This window comes from Haliotis cracherodii, unplaced genomic scaffold (assembly GCF_022045235.1).
Source record: "Haliotis cracherodii isolate W230 unplaced genomic scaffold, xgHalCrac1.p SCAF_8, whole genome shotgun sequence".
NCBI lineage: Eukaryota > Metazoa > Mollusca > Gastropoda > Lepetellida > Haliotidae > Haliotis > Haliotis cracherodii.
The window spans coordinates 54,708,272-54,729,491 of NW_027266341.1; the positions used below are offsets into that span (position 1 = coordinate 54,708,272).

At 38.1% G+C, this 21,220-nt stretch overlaps 1 protein-coding gene across 2 annotated transcripts in view; it reads left to right on the forward strand.

Moving 5' to 3' along the window:
* Window positions 1–5,850: 5,850 nt before the first annotated feature.
* LOC139450670 (CD109 antigen-like) overlaps window positions 5,851–21,220 on the forward strand; it is a 34,716-nt gene continuing 19,346 nt past the window's right edge. The window contains exons 1-21 of one of the 2 annotated variants that reach the window (XM_071232468.1): window positions 5,851–5,902; window positions 6,296–6,373; window positions 7,388–7,581; window positions 8,206–8,231; window positions 9,781–9,940; window positions 11,423–11,493; window positions 12,632–12,760; window positions 13,202–13,241; window positions 13,453–13,537; window positions 13,853–13,964; window positions 14,279–14,503; window positions 15,326–15,559; window positions 16,815–16,913; window positions 17,064–17,126; window positions 17,480–17,671; window positions 19,011–19,160; window positions 19,302–19,385; window positions 19,759–19,834; window positions 20,063–20,348; window positions 20,720–20,837; window positions 21,010–21,123. In XM_071232468.1, coding sequence (XP_071088569.1) covers window positions 6,324–6,373; window positions 7,388–7,581; window positions 8,206–8,231; window positions 9,781–9,940; window positions 11,423–11,493; window positions 12,632–12,760; window positions 13,202–13,241; window positions 13,453–13,537; window positions 13,853–13,964; window positions 14,279–14,503; window positions 15,326–15,559; window positions 16,815–16,913; window positions 17,064–17,126; window positions 17,480–17,671; window positions 19,011–19,160; window positions 19,302–19,385; window positions 19,759–19,834; window positions 20,063–20,348; window positions 20,720–20,837; window positions 21,010–21,123 — 2,508 coding nt within the window. In that variant the 5' untranslated portion in view covers window positions 5,851–5,902; window positions 6,296–6,323. Of the gene's footprint in view, window positions 5,903–6,295; window positions 6,374–7,387; window positions 7,582–8,205; window positions 8,232–9,780; window positions 9,941–11,422; window positions 11,494–12,631; window positions 12,761–13,201; window positions 13,242–13,452; window positions 13,538–13,852; window positions 13,965–14,278; window positions 14,504–15,325; window positions 15,560–16,814; window positions 16,914–17,063; window positions 17,127–17,479; window positions 17,672–19,010; window positions 19,161–19,301; window positions 19,386–19,758; window positions 19,835–20,062; window positions 20,349–20,719; window positions 20,838–21,009; window positions 21,124–21,220 lie in introns of those variants that run through there. The other variant, XM_071232467.1, reaches the window with a different exon arrangement.

Sequence of the window (21,220 nt, forward strand, 5' to 3'; positions counted from 1 at the left end):
CGTTGTCTTCCACTAGCCCTAAACATACAGAATCGACTTTCGTCAGTGAAGACAACCCTCTGCCAGTCAAGTCGTTGCCAACGTCGTACAGTCCGGGCCCATCTCAATCGCAGACGACGATGTTGCGCTGTCAATAGCTGTCCTCTGTATGGTCTAAAAGCCCTGATTCCATGAGCCCTGAGTCTCCTGGCCACTGTCTGTCGACTAACCCTGTGACCTAAGGCATTTGTTGCCGATGACGTCACTGTCAGGAAGCGATTGCGGAGGTGCAAGGTACGCAAGTACCGGTCATCATTGGCCGTGGTCACCCTGGGTCTGCCTGTTCTTGGCCTTTTAAGCGGTCCGCCCTGTCTGTCTGTAACGTAGCATCAAGTTGGTAACGGCAACACGGGAGCAACCGAAGGTTCGTGCAATATGGGCGTGGGTGGCTCCCATCTGTACCATACCCAAGGCTCGTTCACGTTGTTCGAATGTGAGTCCTGGCATTTCTTTTGTGTGTTTTTTATCACTGTGGATGTCTGACTTGCCGTTGCAATCGTTTTATACCCTTACCCGCACGTGCATTTGCAGTTGCCCGTAGTGCACGTGTTTTTCTCTTTTTCGCGTGTTATCTCGCAAACATGTAACAGACGATTAACATTTTCTGTGTACACTATTGTTGTATTTAGGTTATGTGTTTTAGATAGACTTTATGGAAAAAACAAAAACTTTGTCTGAAATAGATATTTTCAGTTGGTAAAGTTTCTTTTCGACGTCAGTTTATTTCAATGCCACCTTTTCGCACAGAAAATATCAAAATCCTACGAGGTTTGTAATCAATGACATCACCGACCCTAGATATGAAAATGTGAGGGAAAAGACAGAAAAGACATCAACTATCTCATTGTTGAAACATATGATGTCAGTTTTGCAATCCTCACGAACCCACGTTTTAAGACTTGACTAGTCTTTAAAAAGGTAAAGTTGGTGCACAATATATTTGTAGATGGGATCTCCTAGATAGTATACCGGAACAACGCTCCAACCTCTCCCTTCGCCGTCAACACCTCGATGGTCGCTTTAACATCAGTATGGCCGCAGTAAAATCCTATTATTTCGAAGAATTGTCTTCATGAAATAAGACCAGCTTTTCTGGATCCTTGATTCTTTGTTGATGGAATGGCTAAACATTCTCCTGATATGATTGAGATAGAGATCACATGTGGGATGACCTCGGACGAGGTATGCGCTGACGTCAACCATCACCCAATGACGTTCCGTGCTTGACCTTAGTCTTGCGGGAGGAGTAGAGGAACATTCCAGCTGCTCACACAGCCCGTCTTTGTGACCCAGTGCCTCACCATTTACACTTCGTAAAAAATGATGGGTTATATCAGCTTCTGACCTCTTGGTCTTTGGGTGGTAATATCTCATCTTCTGACTGTAACTGTCATATCATGTGTACTCATTTTGTCACACAGCCATCAGCTTTTGTCATGCGAGTATTTCCTTCCTGCTAAAATCGTTTCCTTGTCATTCATTTAGAGTTAAGGTTGATTTTCATCGTGTATCAATATAACGTATTAAAAGGTAATTTAGCACAATGTCTTTATATTATATCTCTAAAAGCCATGCATCTAAATGCATGATTTAATTCAGTGTTGTAATCATTATCTTCCTATAGAAATAGGAAGATGGAAAGTACACCATATAGTTATCATCTCTGTTATCTGTGTGAAAAAAATACACGTGATTCGTTAAAGAAACATCCCCAACCCATTTAATCCCGCCATAAATATGAATACTCCTTTATACATCCTATGTTTTTATACACACACATTTAGAGAATTCTCTGTCATTTTATTTATGATTTTTCAAGCACCTTTTGTAGAGCGTTTGCTCGACACGCCGAACACCCGCGTTCGATTCCCAACATTTCCAGTGTCCCCCGCCATGATATTGCTGGCATATTCCTAAGAGCGACGTAAAACCATACTCACTCACTCACTCACTCACTCACTCACTCACTCACTCACTCACTCACTCACTCACTCACTCAAAGTTAACAAACAAGCAAGTACAATATTTTTCCTGTACTATAAGCCCAACTCATATACCATACAGATGAGTTGTTTACCATATAAGGTTGTCCTGTTACAGTTTATTGAGGTAATGTCAATCAGCACTACTGGTAATTACTTTATGACCTTGACCCGTGAAGATCCAGGGTATAATTGGTCTTCAGCAACTCATGCTGGAGGCGACTAACGGGATCCAGAAGTCAGACTCGCTGACTTGGTTGATGCATGTCATCGTATCCAAATTGCGTGGATTGATGCTCATGATATCAATCACTGGATTGTCTGGTCCAGGCTCGATTATTTACAGACCGCTGTCATGTAGCTGGAATATTGCCGAGCGCGTCGTTAAACAACAAACGAAACTTTATTACCTTACTATTTCTTGCCACACCCACATCTTTTACTTGCTACGCATGCGATATCTGTAGCAGAAAGTATTGATTGTAATACAGGTTATGTCAACAGAAATCGAAATACAAAATTCGAGGTGGCTGAATAAAATAATTGATATCCTTAGTGAAATACGCCTGGAAGTTTGATTTTCATTTTAGAGCACTAAACATGCTGCTTGAAATATGAAAATGTCATGTTAAACTAATATATTTTAATATCAGACGATAACTGTTTTTGTTATATATCGACCAACCCACTGTTAAGTGTTATTGGAAAATCGATAAAAACAATATGGGTTCAGTTTAGTTTTTAAAAATTTACGAATATCCAAGTAGATATTCTGACAAAATCAAGAAACCGAAATAATTAAAATGCCCTGACTGCCTGGTATCTGTTATCATGCTCATGTGTTGTGGGGGTGATATTTACACATGAGGCCTGCACCTAACCTTCTGAAATGAGTTGAGTATTGATTCCTTTCTTATGTATATTTGTATCAAATTATAAGACGGAGAAACAACATTGATGTAAAATAATAAAATGCAAACGTGTGTTTCTGCATCAAGTGAACGTTTCCAAACTAAATAGTACTAGATAAAGCGAAAGATGTTTTATTTCTGTATTCAGCATTACACAGCATTTCATTGGTGTAAACTATTTATATCGGACGTAATTTCAACAAAACCTACTATCGATTGAACACATGTTTGCACCAGACACTTCGGTAGCCTTGTGGTTAACGCGTTCGCTTGTCATACCGAAGACCCGGGTTCGAGGTGATATCAACGGTATAACTCTAAATTTGTTTATGTCATCATTAAGAGAGGTCTGATAAATCAATGGCGACTCACAGTTTTAAGGTAATATGTAGTAGTTGATTTGTTCTTGTAATTGCAGCAGAACACTTTATTACACTTCAACATATCTTTTGATGATTGAATTAGAAACAGATTAAAAAATGATCTTACAATTCAAATCTATAGAAATAATTATACTTGGTACAATTTCAGAACAACAAGCAAATTGTACAAACTGCTGACAGTACAGGTACAATGTCGACAAGAATCTCTTGTTGATAAAATCGAGACATGGTTTCTTTGATTTCTTAATCAAATTTCCTAAATTACATCGCCAATACCGATATCGGGTGAAAATGCCATCGGTAGTATCAGCCATGCTTCACCTTGTCTGTTTGACAAACGTTGCACCACAATTAGTCAGTAGCAATCAGTCGGCCTTTTGATCTTCGCAGACACGCACAGTCACCGTTAATACAGAACTAAAAAAACCAAAGCCTACTTACAGGAGCACCAACCATATTAGTCCTTTAAATGCATGTTGTCCCACACCCACTTATAAACATCAAATCATATAAACTTTTCAATGAGAATATTATTTCAAGGAGCAATGTTTCTCTCAACAATATCTCAATAAGACATATTTGGACTGATGTTTACTTAAATTTAGGACAATATGATCATAAAAATATCATGCATGTTTTTTGCAATCGCGCATCAAAAACGGAGGCATCAGCAAATATTCGCGAAATATCAATTACACTCCTTGCCACTAACACCTATATCTATATCAGCTGAACACAGTTTCACCTGTTTTCAAAAGTTTGTTCCCTCCGATTTGGGTACATGTCACGGCGAACGGGCGGACGGGCTGCACATGAGTTGCAAATACGGCTAAGAAGAAGAAACGTCTAGGTAGTAGTGTAAACCTCAAACCATATTTCACTTACCATATACCATATACTGATAGCATACATAAATCTCTTGTCGATTCTGTGGGCTCTCAGTGTTTAAGACCTCCCCACCAGCAAATGTTGCTGGAGTCCTGAAGGAGAAACAACACGCTTTGGCTTTTCTTGTGACCATGGCCGGCCTATGTTCGTGCTATGGTAAGGAATATTTGATCATGGCTTTCCGAATGAACGTGGTATCCCTTGGAAGTGGAACTTGTTTAAATGGTCAATTTACGAGACATGTATTCAAGGTCAAGGTAAAAAAAAGAATGTACATCTTCAGATCGGATGATAAAAAGTGGCATGCTATTATGTTCTGGCGAGGACGTGTTTAGTCGTGCATATGGCGTTCTGAATACGTTAGCTGGGTACACGTACTGTACTTGTCCGAAACGGAAGTGCATTATCGGACGATGTTTCCATTTCCAGGGTCATTCCATCTAGTTGATGTGATTTGATGATGAAATGATCTCCTTCACATTGGAGGGGTTTACGGTTGAATATGAGTTGTGTTTTACCAATAGAAAATGCTTCCGATATGATTATGACGCCAGTGGGGCAGGATATGCTTACATTTTTCCAAACACCTGGAATCATCACTAGTTGTGAAGTTTACGATATAATCGGAATCGTACAACGGACTTTGCTTTCAGCAGATTTCTCTTATTGATATGGAAGTGATTTTGTCGCTTGTATTTTATTGACATCGACATGCAGTGACCAGAAGTCAATAATTGATGGATTTGCTTCATTACCTGTGTGACGTGTTTGAGTGTCCGGCTTTAGTGTATGAAGTTTGCATGTAGTGTTCTGAATTACTTGAACTGGTCCTGGTTGTTGGCGAAACTGCTTTGAGAGCAATCCATATCTATATTCATACGTGTAATCCTCTTTATAGATTTTTTTTATAGATTACCCCTGAAAGATGGAAATTTTGTATTTTTCGTGTTTCTCAAATGCCTTATTGAAATAAATCAGTCTCAAATTATTTATTTTTTAATACAGAAGATACAAATCTATACATTTTTACAGTTTAGCGTGGTCCCAATGCATGAACATTTGTGTGTTTGATGCCTATCTCTTCACATGGCACAGACAGATAACTATCGTGTAGATTAAGAAGAAGCTGATATAGATTCATATTTTGACATTTACCTAGTTGTTAAAAATGACTACTTAGGACTGTAGACTTGCAACTGAACCATATTTTCCCTTTAAGCAAGGGATCTTGGCTTACTGAATAACAATGCACATTTGATAGTCAAATCTGTTTAATCTGTGTCCCTTATTTGTTAAATGAGCAATTCCTCTCACACAGTTTATCCACCAGGGATATTGTCCAGTCAGTAATGAATATAGTTCCATCTTTGTGACGTAAATATTCCACAGAACACACATGGTTATTCACCACACACTCCATTGTCTCTCTGCGATACAAAAACACAATATTCCACAAACAGGTGGCTGGCATGATCCTGATTATCAGTGCCACATAAGTTGTATGTGGGCGAGCATGGCGTGTGTTTGCCTTTTTAAAAAAACGTCTTCGGCGTGAGAGTGTCCGCCTGGAATCGTAGGCAGTGGAGTACTGGGTGCGGACTGATAAGATAGGAGGTGTTCTTTATAAGCCAAGCACCAATACTTGACGCCAGTTCCAGGCATAGAGCCAAGCCAGCTGCACAAGACACGATAACAGCAGGTAAGCAGATAGCAGCATGGACAAGTAGAGAAATAGGACCAAATCCTTCAACAACTAGGTATTGTTGGCACAGTGGTACAAGTTGAATAAACATGCTAGCATAAAGACCATTTCATATAGTTGCCTCTGCAAACATAGGATTTTTGTTGACGATATGTATGTATTTAAACTTGGTGGTGATTATATTACACTATTGAGAAAATATCATATTTCGCTTTGATAAATGGTTTCATTTTGTACATAATGTTTTATCTCACCTTACATGTATGTCATGGGGTCTGGGTTCACTCCTGAAACCTAAACAACCCCGTTCTCATTTGTTTAGTTAAACTTAAATTTGTATCATACAGTGAAACATGACACGTCACAGTGGATTTTCTATACATGTTACAGAGAACCGGTCAGTGCGTGGAACTCCGACATGTGGAAGCTACTTCTTCTCATATCAATCAGCATTGCTAATGCTAAAAAGTAGGTTCTTTCATGATAACTCAATTCAGATTTATTTCCTAATTCGTGTCAGTGTAATCGCAGACTTATTTGTTGACGTGGCAAGAAAGCTACCAAGAATCATAAGATGTAAGACAGTGACGTTCTACCAGGAAGAACCCTCCCATTAATTTATCACGAGTTTAATATATGAATGGAAGACATTTCTTCATTGTCAGAAATCATTACATACCTTCCTGCCGTTATATGTCCTTACAAGATACACGTTTTGTTAACCGAGCTTTCACCTGCATCTGTAACAATATTTGAACTCTGAAGTTTCTAATAGAACAGTGTTCTCTGAGAAATGTTAAACATTTTGTTATGTTTTTATGGGGTTTTTTTATACTTTACACTCCATGTTTATGTTTGATGTCTTATTAACAAAAGTGGAACACATTGAGTATATCCAAAATGGAAATATAAGAATCTTTCAAATGATGCTACAAACGGTTTTTATATAAAGTATCCTAAAAAAGCCATAAAAAAACATATACCTACATGTATAGACCCTTTATCCCGAAACTGATTTTTTTTCATTTCTCTGTTAATCCTAGAGAAAATGTAGAATCAAAAACATCAATAAACAGTACATATATGATAGAGCTACGTTATAGTTTTGATCAACGCACTATGCACACAGTATTATTTATTCTAATAAAAGCAAATGTGAACAGGACATAATCAATCTGTGAAGTAAGTATGTTTCAAGTAATTGAAGAAAATACTTCACAAAAGTGAAACATTTGTGGCTGATAATGTTGCTCTGTTTTTGCGATAGTGATTTATAAACATCTGGACTGTTGTATGTGGGTCGCAATCAATGCGATCTGGCTGACTGAAGCCATACATCAATGTTCGTAATATCAGCCACTGATTTGGCTTGACGGATCTAATCAAACAAACAACTCACATGCATTCGTATTAAACTAAATAACACTGCAACATAATGTCATGGTTAATGTGTTGTTTCATTTTCTTTTATGCATCTTGCAGCACCTTTCTTATCCTTGCCCCTAAGACCATCAGCCCCTCTACAACCCTGCGTCTGGGGGTTAACTCCCTGAACGCCAGTCAGGACCTGACTGTGACAGCACGTATACAGACAAAGGAGTGGAACAATTACCCCTACGAGCACTATGAACGTATCTACGTCGACCATGCCAACAACACAAACACAATTCTCGGAGGTAGGCCACATAATGAGTCAGAATAATGTTGAACTTTTATACATAATAACTGAAGTATTACACTAATCATACAAAACATTTCACCCAAATGAAATCTAACATTATCACTATAAATCATGCAATATGTTATTTGTCATATCTTAATGGAAAGTAGATTTTGATTTTCTCAACAATTTGATAACATTGATTCTTCTTCGTAACATTTAGCTATGCAAGGTGTATATCAATCGGTGGGATAATTTCCAAGCACAGGTGGTGTGTTCTCGAGTCTAATGGAGAACAGAAGCACCTCACACAAATTAATGTATAGCTTTAATTGCATGTAAAATGGTCTGAAGCAAGTTCTCGTCACAAAATTATATTGACAGGTGAAAAGAGATGGCACATATGCTATTAGAATAAAAGGGTTATACATTATACAAATTCTTCAAAACTGTAGCTTATCAGTCGCAAAGTGTTTACAGGAACTAGTATGAGGTATTTTCTCGCGGATATGCCCAATGGTTATGCAGTTATAAAAGTTATTTGAGATCTATATCACATCTATATCAGTGTATGTTAAAACAGAATTGAATCTGTGGTCACTGTAATTAAGCATTTACTTTTACTTTGTCACATTTTCAGGTGACGCAGGTATCGTGAAAGTCAAGGTAAGTTACATAAATGTAATAGACAATGACCTATACGAGTGTGTATGGACGACAACGTCTTCACTGCATCAAATATCAAGATAGACTATACGTTCACATTGAAATAGTGGAAACAATACACTTGTATGAAACCAATAGTTGGAACATTTTGTCCAAAGTATTTTTTTAACATATTAGGAAAATGCTAGAGGGAATTCTTTAATTGTAATATGAATCTCAAAGGATGAACTTAATTTTAAGCAATCCCAGAAAAAGACTAAGTTCAATTATGTCAAAACATTTTATTTTTCAAATTCGTATACCGCTCTCCCACACGACAAAAAAGGAAAAGCTTATTTCCCTGACCCATGGCACATTAATAACTAAACATGGTGATTATAGATATAGTTACAACTCTATCGTATAAAAAAGCAAATATCATCCATGGTTTACTGGGAAAACAATATGTGAAATGCTTGACTTCCAAATAAGAAGTAGGCATCCCCATGGATACTAATTGAGCTCTCCTTCCTGCTTATGTTTCTTTCTGCATATGATCAGAAAGTTTTGCTTGGATTGGCAAAGTAAAAACAAGGGAATTTGTCAAAGAAGTTTATTTCAAACTACCGGTATATCGATGAGCAGATATCGTTTAATAGTGATCAAATACTATTAACCTACTCCTTTCCACTGATTTACCAACCTTATCTTAAATAAAAGAGACCAGTGAAACCGCCCGTACTGTTTCATATTTAGATTGATGCATACAGATTCAGAATTGAAAACCAAATTATAACCAGACTGTATCACAAGATAATGACTTCAACATTCCCTTTATGTAAAGCAATATCCCATCTACTCCAATTCATCTACATTCGTGTTCGAGGTACAATTGAGCAAACCTTTTGCAAAGAGCGCCATACGAGTCTTGCTACAAAAGATGTTTGATCATTGACAGATTTACAACATGCAAGGCCTAATTATGATATGTTTTAATGGAAGACATATTTCCAAATTTGACGAATCAATGACAAACATTACCGTTTTCAAGTATTTGACTTGTCTTTTGCGACGGGTGCTATCAATGGGGCAGGATGCACTCACTTTGCCCGAACATTTGATTTCATCACTATTGATGGTGATTCATAAACATATGCTTATGATGTAGTGGGAATCGTACACTGGACTGAATTCTTATGGTTATGTAATAGCATGATTGCAGCTCTCATTCACTGAGTGTAAACAATACTTATTAAATTCACACTGAGTTTGCTTTTTAAATTTCTATTTATGATAAAGATTCCCAAATGAAATTAGGAAGTAACTTTGCCCTGTGCGAAATCTCTAAAGATTAAGCCCAATACATTTGTTACAAAGAACAACATGAATGTTTTATATGTCTCACTTTCTCTCATTAGGTATATATCCTATATTGTTATACCTATGTTAAGAATTTTATAATTAAATTGATTAATCCGTGCCACGTAACGAAACAATACATTTCAATATATACCCCCAAATCACATGGCTGACACTGATCTTGACACTAACCTGATGCCTTTTACCACAGATTCCCCAGGATCTGAAATATGCCAACTACATCCTAAAGGTCCAGGTAGAGACGAGCTCTGGAGAGGAACACACCAACATGTACAACCTGCAGTACTACAGCAAGTACCTGTCAACCTTCATCCAGACAGACAAGGCCATATACAAACCTGGCTCTGTGGGTAAGTAGGTTCCACTATATCAGCCTGTTTTTAATCTTTTGGACACAGCGAAAGCTGTTCGTTCATCAAGCCAGTGTATGCTGAGGAGTACATTTATGCTCAATGCTTAAACATATATATTGATAGTATAAAAATTAGGACTGTTTGATGACATGATTGGTTGATTTATTCATAACATCATTACTTGATGAAGGCACTTCAAGTCCAAGTGTTGTGAAAACATTGATTGCAAGAGAAAGAGAGAGAGAGAAAGAGAGAGAGAGAGAGAGAGAGAGAGAGAGAGAGAGAGAGAGAGAGAGAGAGAGAGAGAGAGAGAGAGAGAGAGAGAGAGAGTATTAAAATATCCATGTAAAAGTGCTGAAATCACAAGCTTCATTAACATATTCCAAAACAAAACTATTTGGGACTGTTGCCGTAGGCTGCCGGCGCAACGGTGCAGCGATACATGACACTTATTTTCAATTGATATTAGAATGTACTCTTGATTGCAGCGTCTTTCCACTGTATAATCTTTTGATGCAAATGTAAGGAAGTGTTGCTATTTCTGTTATTCCTACAAAAAAAATAACATTGCACACATTTGGCAGTGTGTGAAACAACCTTTGATCATGATATTGTGAGTAATTAAAAGAACAATTAAAGTTTGTAAATATCTTTTTATGATTATTATCCGGCTTCGGTCCCATAAACGACCTTTTGCCCTCAACCCTATCCCCACAAGGAATGCCTGTCAGGGATTAATCCCCTGAGAAGACAACTGAGGCAATGCTGTTACCAGTAAGGCAGTCAATGTTGTTACCAGTAAGGCAGTCAATGTTGTTACCAATAAGGCAGCCAATGTTGTTACTAATAAGGCAGTCAATGTTGTTACCAATAAGGCAGCCAATGTTGTTACTAATAAGGCAGTCAATGTTGTTACCAGTAAGGCAGTCAATGTTGTTACCAGTAAGGCAGTCAATGTTGTTACCAATAAGGCAGCCAATGTAGTTACTAAAAAGGCAGTCAATGTTGTTACCAATAAGGCACAAGTTGACATAAGTAATCAAACAGATGTGCAGTCTGAAAAAGCCCCGCAATGCGATTCATAAATCCGATGCGGAAGCAGGCAGACCTGGCGCCGGTCTGATCGTTGAAATTGATCAGCGCATCAAACACGTGAATATGTAAAGTTGCTGTGCTGACTGTTACCGCAAACAGAGGGCGAGCTTGTTGTGCAATCAAGTATGCAATTGTGGAGAACATCTACAACAGTATCCATATAGGAAGCCTATATTACACAGTCTGCGCGTCTGCTGCATTTTCGTTTTTCGTCTTTGATTATTTGAGAGCAAGACTTTAGTGAATATAACCCTTATCTTCGTGCCGCTTTTGATGATTTGAATAAGATATGTTTCATTGACGATATTACGATCTATCTAATTCTACAACGTTGTACCTACCCATGAGACTTGCACTTTAAGTATATCCATTTCTATTTTGCAGTCAACTTCCGTACATTTGCTGTGTACCCTGACCTTCTCACCTATACTGGAAATATGACAATCGAGATATTTGTGAGTGTTCATCAAGCCCCATCGTACAGTCGTAAATTTTCATTTGTATTAACCATCTTTTGATAATAATGATCTAAGAGTGTACGCGTGTGCGTGCATTTCCCCTGCAAAAGGTCCAGGTGAGGATAGTGTTCCTTTCTGGGGTATGACTTATAAGCCACATAATTTTTACTGATCATAAATCATATATCAATTCAGCTATTGTTTATATTCAAATTTAGATTTTGGACATATTATGTTATGCCACATTAATATCAACCTCTCCTGGTTGAAATGAAATGTTATGTATAATTAACTACTCATTACTAATTCACAACCCCGTAAAGGTCCGAGTTAGAATTAATCTACAGCACCCAACGCTTGTCACAAGAGGCGGCTAACGGGATCGGTTGGTCAGGCTCGGTGACTTGGTTGATATGCATGTCATCGTATTCCAAATGCGCTGATGGATGTTCATGATGTCAACCACTCGATTATCTGATCCAGATTCGAGTATTTACAGACGTCCGTCATGTTGCTGAAATATAGCTGAGTGCGGCGTTACACATCAAAGACACCAATTTACATGCCTGGAAGGTATGGAAACGAAAGTAGTGAGTGAGTATGCTTTTACGCCGCTTTTAGCAATATTCCAGCAATATCACGGCGGGGGACACCAGAAATGGGCTTCACACATTGTACCCATGTCGGGAATCGAACCCGGGTCTTCTGCGTGACGAGCGAACGCTTTAACCACTAGGCTACCCGACCGCCCCGGAAACGAAAGTAAGAAATCATATACGAAATACATGTTATAAAAAAAGTTGATTTTGCTATGGCCCGTTGTCATGTCACTTGCACATGAGCGTTAGGACAGCACCCAATTTATTAATTTGCATATTTATGTGGTTGACTGTTGGCTTTGATAGTTTTCTTATAGAGAATTTTGTACCCAAAGATTAACAGTCAACAGCAGTAAAATATGATTTTAATTGGTTTTTCTCATAGTTCATATGCTGATTAGCATCTGTACTTTGGTGGTGTTACTAATTTCTTGAATTATAATTCCAAACTCCAATTATATGGAAATATATTTGATCACAAGAATACTGTAATAATATGTATGACATGATAACACGTATACATGCTATCCCTGCAGGATCCCGTCAACAACAAGCTGATGCTGAAAACGAATGTCACGGATCCAACTGGCGTTATCACTATGTCCTTTAAACTCAGTGCCATGCCCATCCTCGGAGATTGGAAGATCAGGGTTACAGTACCCAACGTAATCATAGCAAGAGGCTTGAATGTTCTTTAAGTTCAGAAAATTTGTTTCGGCAGATATTTTAAATATATAACATCTGATAAATAAGTACACACGTAGTTTCGTGCAATTGTTGCTGTGTCGTCAAGTTAGTGGCGTTTCACATGTTCTTCTGGAAAATATTTGTATGAATATCATATGTCGTTTGTGATTATGCTGAGTGGAAACTTATCATATACTTGTGTGAATATGTACTTTTAAACTTACGGAAACTTAAATTGTCTCTGATATGCATATCCAACTAGCAAATGTAATCAATATTATGTTGATACTGCATTCGTGAATGTAATCTATGTATCTAAGGCAGTGACGGTTTATGATATCGCCTTGTCACCTAGTGCAATGTTTTGCCTGCCACCCAAAACGTGAAAACTCACTGTTAAACGAATCTCACCCTTACAGAGCCCAGTTGAAGAAAAGAAATTCGAGGTATCCAACTATTGTGAGTATACTTTGGATTAAAACCTAACATAAATTGTAAAAGTGAAGTACTTTTGTTTTGTATCTTAAAAGTTGGGTATTGGAACAGATGTTTTAGTGCAAGCAATGGCCAAGTTCCCATCAACATCGTTTTATATATAAAGTAAGATAGGAAGGTTTAATCGTTTTGTTCACAGATGAATTATATTAACATTACATTGTTTCTTCACTAGTCCTTCCACGCTTTGAGGTAACAGTGGATGTTCCAAGTTTTGCTCTGGTAACAGATCGAGACATTAAGGGCAAAGTTTCTGCAAAGTATGTGAATTTATAAATATTTTCTTCAAAAGTAAAGCGACACAAAACATTTCCATAATCATAAAAAGATATGTACTAAAAGCAGAGTGCATGGTATGATTCCGATTACACCATAAGCATGTGTATATGAATCACTACTAAATAGTGATGACACCAGGTGTTCGCGAAAAGGTGAACGTACCCTGTCCCACCGGTGTCACAAATACAAACAAATACATGCTTAACTGCTACCATATTTTTAATAAGCTGAAAATGACAAAATCAAATGATTTATCAACCTTAGAACATGCATGTCTTTTATTTTGCTTCCTGCAGGTATACCTTCGGCGAGGGAGTGTCAGGCGTCGCCGAAATTCACGCTAAGATAGCCGGAGGTTATTCTGGATCCTGTGCCTCTGAGCAACCGAAGATCCTCATGACTTTCCCAGTATGTAGATTGATGCCGGTCTTTTCCCAACAAATACAATTGATTTCTCTCAAGTAAAAAAAATCATTTGCATTCAAATGTTTTGAAAGGTAGACGGCTTTGTCAAAGGCATTACTGAAGACAAAGAAATTATAATATCTTTACACTTAATTTAGAATATGGAACCCACAGTTTAAGGAAGAATATGCATCTTGTTTGTAAAAATATGGAAAAAAACCTACAGCATCTAGTACAAACGTTCTGTCTGTGACATACTTTCGTAAATATATACAAAGCCATATTCAGTTATTGTTGGTGTGTGATTACTTACCCAGCTTGACGGAGAAAGTAAGTTCACGATCCCAATGGTGGAAGTTGAGCACCTCAACTCTTACCTCAATGGTCAGACACTGGAGATACAGGTCACTGTCACAGAGACGCTGACCAGCAAGAAACTAAGTGGTTCCTCGACTGTGACCTTCTATACCAATGCGGTGAAGCTAACCTACCTCGACTACAGTGATCACAACTTTAAGCCTGGTCTCGAATACACTGGCACGGTAAGGACACGTCAATTCTTCAGGAAACACCTCCTGTCTAACATCTCAAAATATAACCTGGGAGTATTGCTTTGCCTTACACAAATCACATGTTAACATAAAAAGCGACGAAAACATTTCCATAATCATAACAAATATCTACTTAAAAGCAGAACCCATTGCACGATTACGACTATGCGTTAAGCATGAGGTTTTTAATCACTCTCAAATAGTGATGATGCCAGGTTTTCGCGAAATAATTCGCGCATCCTGTCCCACTGATGACACTCGTCACAAACACATGCAAAGTCAAGTCGATTGTGCAAGTCAAAATTGTGCCATGAAACTTTTGAAGCTTCACTGAGGCCTTAAATGTTGTAACCCTGAACAAATAACTTTTGAGCAAGGTCTGATGACGCTCTTTGCAATCTTTGAAGAAAGATCATGTTCGTTTGTACTTCAAGAGTTTTGAAACGTAGATACCAAAGGCTAGGCTAGAGACGCTGGGACATCGGTTGACATTTAGGGAAAGTTGACCTTTGGAAATCTGTGTGAATAGATCTAAATAAGAAATGAATAGGTGGTTTCACTAGTCTCTTATTTCATGTTCAGGTGGATAAATCTGAGGAAGGGGATTGGCTATTCGACCATTATTGAGCTATATCAGTTCATATTTTAAGTTAAACGTCTCAGCCAAATTCGCCTTTGCATAACCTCAAATGAAACTTGTAACCTGTTTCAGTCAGAAAATCTGAAATACAGAATTTTTGTCTGGTGTAGAGGACAGAAATTGACACTCTTCGTTTGATTTATATAATTGTTTAGAGGACTGGTTTCTTTCAGGTGAAAGTGTCCCTACAAAACGATCTGCCACTCCCAACCCCACGGAAAAATGTGACCATCTTCCCGTGTGTAACCTACCGTGTTAAAGTACCGAACCAGAGCCGCTACCACAGTTGCGACTCCAACTTCCAGGGGACTTATGGTCTTGATGAACAGACATTTCCAGTTCCAGCAGATGGTCTTGTGGACGTCACACTTACAATTCCAGAGGATGCTGTGTCGGTGACGATAACGGTGAAGGACACAATACATAATACTGTACATTATTTGTAGTGGTTCCGAAACTCGAATTCGTATATTGATCTTTCTTTCAATTTCATTAAAAGTCACAGAATAAAACAGTAATTGCTTTTGTACACGTGCTATCAATCAAGCACGAGTTTGGTTCATTTGATATCGTCAAGCATATTATGCAAGATTGCTAAGGATATAAACGTTTGTCAGTCTGTTCAAATCATTTGACTTCAATGCATACTTTGACAAGTGGCATATGTGTTTTATTTCCAGTTAAGAGGTGAAAACCATACCTTTATATCATCGAACATATTTTTTCTTACATGGATTATGAATCCGCAGAACGAAATTATGCAAAACACTCTTTTTGTCTTATTTCTTCTTTATATTCATTTTTGATATCCCTTTAAAATGTTTATGAACTGGTATTGTATTCTTACTTTGACTACAGATTCTACCGTTTTGGAAAAAATATAAATAAACTGATTTATTATACAGGCATTGGATAATGTTTTTCTCTATTGTGCCATTTTCTTTTACGTTAGAGAAATTCAGGATGGTCAAATGGTTGGGTTCAACTATTGCGCTGGTATTAATATTCTTGTTTGAAATATTTTATAATGAAACTTGCAGATATATCTTTGTTTCTGAGACGTCTTTTGACATTATCATAAAAGTAAAAGTAACACATACTCATCGGATTGTGATACGGTTTGTTTCTGGAATTTTAGTCAGCAGTGTCAACACTTTTTAGAATATTCACATATTTCACATACTAATAAATAAAAGCAGCAAGACTCTTTCCATAACCATAAGACATTTCTGATGAAAGAAGCATCCAATGTACAATAAGTGGTACATAAGTTGTATATTTTCTTGTGGCTACGGAAATGGTTTTGTGGTTTTTTTTATTTATATGTGATCTTACTTTTACAAAGTCAATAGCAGGAGATGCCAAATAAGGCACATCCAGGTCAACCAGCGATATTGTTATACTATATTAATGCAACACTAACTTACATACGGCACCGTATTGATGAGAACAGCATAAACGATGTGAGTTGGATTTGTCAATTGCATAATAGATTAGCAGGGGTTCTGAATTCGGTCCGGTATTGAGAGAAATAAGAATACGTCGGAATCAAAGTTTGGCAGATTAAACTGTATTCTTTCCTTTTTTATGGAAATAAGTAGTACCCCATGAAATGCATTCCAGTAATTGTTGGTCAATCGTCTCTTTCCTGTTCATCCACAGGCTTTTTATGAGGAGACATCAACGTCATGGACAATAAAGAAAGCCTACTCCCCCTCTGATTCCTTCCTACAGCTCTACCTCCACAACACAAAACTCACGGTTAAATAAAGCTGTTTTGTTAAAATATTTTACTTAAAAACTGTTACTTGGTAAAAGAAACTTCAAAAATGATCAGTAAATAACGATAATAATAATGGCCATTCATCAAATTGTGAAGTCAAGAATGACTGTGATTTTTTTTGCCTTCAGTCCGGAGAAAATGCCAACATCCTCATCAAGTCCACACAACCGCTCGATACAGTCTGGTACGAGGTAAATAGATCTTAAACTTTAAAGTCAAATATAATTATACAATAAAAGGGATTAATGTCATTTGAAGCCATATGAAGCAAAAAGGTTTCTTGAAAGGTACCAATGCAGAGATTCGAACCCGGTCATTTCACATTATATCATGAAGTATAATCATCTATCATCTTTGCTTCTAAATACATTGAAAAAATTAACATCATACATATACATATACATACATCATATCTCAAGAAATGTTAACCCAAACCAAGATAATTTTTGGATAATGTTCCACATGAATTAAGTCATGTTGTGGAGGGTGAGATTGGTGGTGATAGTGTACACATTCACGTACTTATGCCCGACTTCTCATGAAGGTTATCTCCCGTGGATCCTTTGTTACTGCCGGGTATCTGGATGGTGGTATGGAGAAGAGCTTCAACTTCACTCTACCTGTCACACCCAAGATGGCGCCTCATGCTCGCGTTCTTGTCTACTCCATTCTTGATGATGGTGAGGTCATTGCAGACAGTACAAATTTCGATGTGCAGGGACTCTTCACCAACAAGGTATTGCTACTTTAACCGTACACCGATCGGAAATATTATTCATACGCCCCCAAAATCGGTCAATAAATATATGCAATTGGATAACCACACATTTATTAAGGATTGACTTTCACTTTGTGTGAGTTCATTAGAGTATGAACCTTCATAGAGTGAGGGCCAAACGGTATGAACGTCGGAGCTTGAAAGTCAATTCTTATATTGTTTTATCACAATTTCTTTCCTCAGGGATGCAGGCCTAGATCTATACACAGTTATACGTGTGTACGTGTGACTTCATGTATACACTTACAGCCATACAACAGCCAACTGTATCGCGGAATAAACTAGTACTAGTTCCTCAAAGAGAGAGTTGACATAAGCGTATGTATGCAGAACTTGCTCAACATCTCACACAACACATGTCTGCAAATAATATCACCATTAAATGAGAAAGGTCGGTTAAGAACTACCCTAGTAAGTCAGTCACAATGACAGCGCGTCGTAAGACATTTACATCAAGTACAAGACTTCAAAATGGCCGACACGATTAACGTGACAGGAGAGATTTCGGAAGTTGTAAATGAACCTGTGGCGGTGACATGTTTTAGTCATTATTGATCAGTTGGCGGACCATTGAAAGATAATGAAATGTGTGTAAAATAGACACGAAGGTAAATTCATAGATTGCTGTTGACTGTCACTGTCAGCCTAGACACGGATCGAGTCGATACTACGATAGCTTGGGTGTGTATTTCTTCGTTTTGTTCACTGGGATGGGTGGTAGCGAGAATATTCGTGAACGATTATGCAGTCAAACTCTCTCGCGTTTCTCAATGTATACTAAAACGCTGAGTTCAAGATTAAAGGGTCTTAAATGAATAGAAAGAATGCTTATATATCTATTCGTGCTAGCGAATTCCCAGGGGTTTCCCCGGGAATGTGGAAGTAGTCCGTCAGTGTTTACGTCATTTCAAGAACACGGTCTGAAAAACGTATGAACGTCAAATTGTGTTCTGTCACTACCTTTGTCTGTCTATTTGTTGAGCGTTACAATATCCAAGGCCAAAGTAAAGTGAATGGTAAACACGTGGGGGACAATATCCAATTTGACACACCATGTCCAATGCAGATACCTATTTTGACTTGTACCATATACTCCCCTAATTTCAGGCGAACAGTTGACTTGCCTTTGTCTGTGTTTGTGAGGACAGCAACCGGTGAGGCACGATGCAAACCTTTTCGCAAACATCTGAAATCATCACTGTTTTGATAGTTATTTATAATCACATGCTTGTGTCGGTTTAAAGTACAAAACAATATTTAATTTATCAACACAAAACATGGACTTATTTATTTGAAGGTGACACTCGGCTTTAGCAGGAACGAATCGCAGCCCCATGAGACTGTTGATGTCAAAGTCTCAGCTGATCCACAGTCATTGGTCAGTTTACTCGTTGTTGACCAATCAGTGACCCTCCTGGCCAGTGGAAATGACATCACAAGTGATATGGTTTGTTCCAGTTAGTTTTGTTGCTAATCAATAACTTCCAACATCTTCAAGGATAAAATGAATTATGTTGTCATTTATTTTCCCCATGATATATGTTGCTGGTAAACACTAGGATCTTACAAGATGAAACTTTGGATTTAGGTGGAGACTCAGTTAAAATACTATGACAACCGTGGCACGACCAATACTTATGCGGGAGAGACAGACGCCAGTCAGGTCTTCAAGGTAGGATCCCCAGGGAGATAAGACTATGGACCTATCTTTTGATTATCTGGTGTGTGTGTGTGTGTGTGTGTGGTTGCGTCGGTGCGTGTGCGGAGGGGGAGGGTTGGGTGGGGGGTGGGGTGGGTGGGTGTTTATGTGTTGGTGGTGGTTGTGTATGAGGGTATGTGTATGGCATGTATGAAGGGGGGTGGGGTGGTTTATTAAAAATAATTTTTCTAGAAAATTCTTGACAAACAACAGACAACCTCAGTTGTTCTTTAAACACTCACTAATGAAAAGGCAGAAAAAGAGAAACAACTCTATACGGATTTGCAAGTTAAATCAATAAAGCTTTATTGTGTTGCCCTATATATTCTTTATTTCTGAATTCCAGGATGTCAGTGTTTATATCTTCACTGATGCAAATGTGCCAAAAAATCCTGGCGGAATTGCTTATGGCCATATAGCAGGTATGCATCTTAGGTCATTTATTTTACAGACATCGTGTATGAATTTACTTTGTTGTACTTGGAACTAATTCAGGATGACACTTGATAATAGTGTATACCTTAAATGAATACTTAAAAGACTTCCAATCCTATGCATGTGTTCATGGGTAACAGGTAAATCACACATAGCATGGCAAATACATACAATATATAACATCGTTTTATTAAAATAATGCTCTTGATTACTAGGTCTCACGTATCCGCCCTCTCTTGGACCGACACCCCCGACGTACACTTACGCAGCAGCAACATCTTATCTTGGCCCAACAGCTTGGCCAATAGCTTACACTCCTTATCCAGGAGCAACACCTTACTTTGGCGTAACACCTTACCCGATAGGCTACACTCCTTATCCAGGAGCAACACCTTCCCCTGGAGCAACACCTTACACTGGAACAGGTCAGCCCTTGAAGCAGGTAGAGCGAGTGAGGAAATTCTTCCCAGAGACGTGGCTCTGGACAAACACTACTATTGGGTGAGAAATAGTTCAAATATTCGTTCAAACACGTGGACACTGTCATACTATTATTTTACTGTAATGGTTCCCTTGTGTTTGAGTGAGTGCAAGAGTGAGGTGCGTTTATCACTTTGAATAACCACAAATATGGGTGTGATGATGACAATCAAATACTAATAATTAGGGTGAAACTGAACTTGATCCAACGATTGTAAGGTTCTGGCTAATGTCAATCTCACTGAAAGCATGTAGGTAGGAATTCATCACTCTGAATGAATCTAGTAAGCAACAGTGTTGTGGTTTCATTCACCTGTTCAAATGCTGCATATTAGCTCTTGGCATTCACAACTCATTGCCTATTCCTTTTGACACTACAATACCATTTTCAGTTCGAATGGCATTGCAACCATATCTGCAACTGTTCCTGACACTATAACGTCATGGTTGGCAACAGCATTCGCAGTTAATCCTGTGTCCGGTTTAGGAGTTACAGCATCATCATCGAAGGTAGGTAATGTCAACTGACTTTCATATTCGTACCAACTGTATAAATATCAGTTTCCTGAACCTGCGTTAGCCATGTATTACCATTCAAGCAAAGAATACACCAGTGGACTTTCTTTACATATGTATTATTTCAAACTGAAGTATGCTGTTCAGTTAACTCATTTCATTTCAGATGAAGGTTTTCCGTCCATTTTTTGTGAGTGTTGATGTCCCAATGTCTGTCATCCGCGGTGAGCAAGTTGTGGTTCAGGCCAGCGTCTTCAACTATCTGCAGACCGATCTCGATGTGAGCGACAGATCTGTAGAATAGTAAACAAATAACTTCAACAGTGTATGTATGTGCGTTTGGAATCGGTATAGCCCGAATCGTACAATCGAGATTT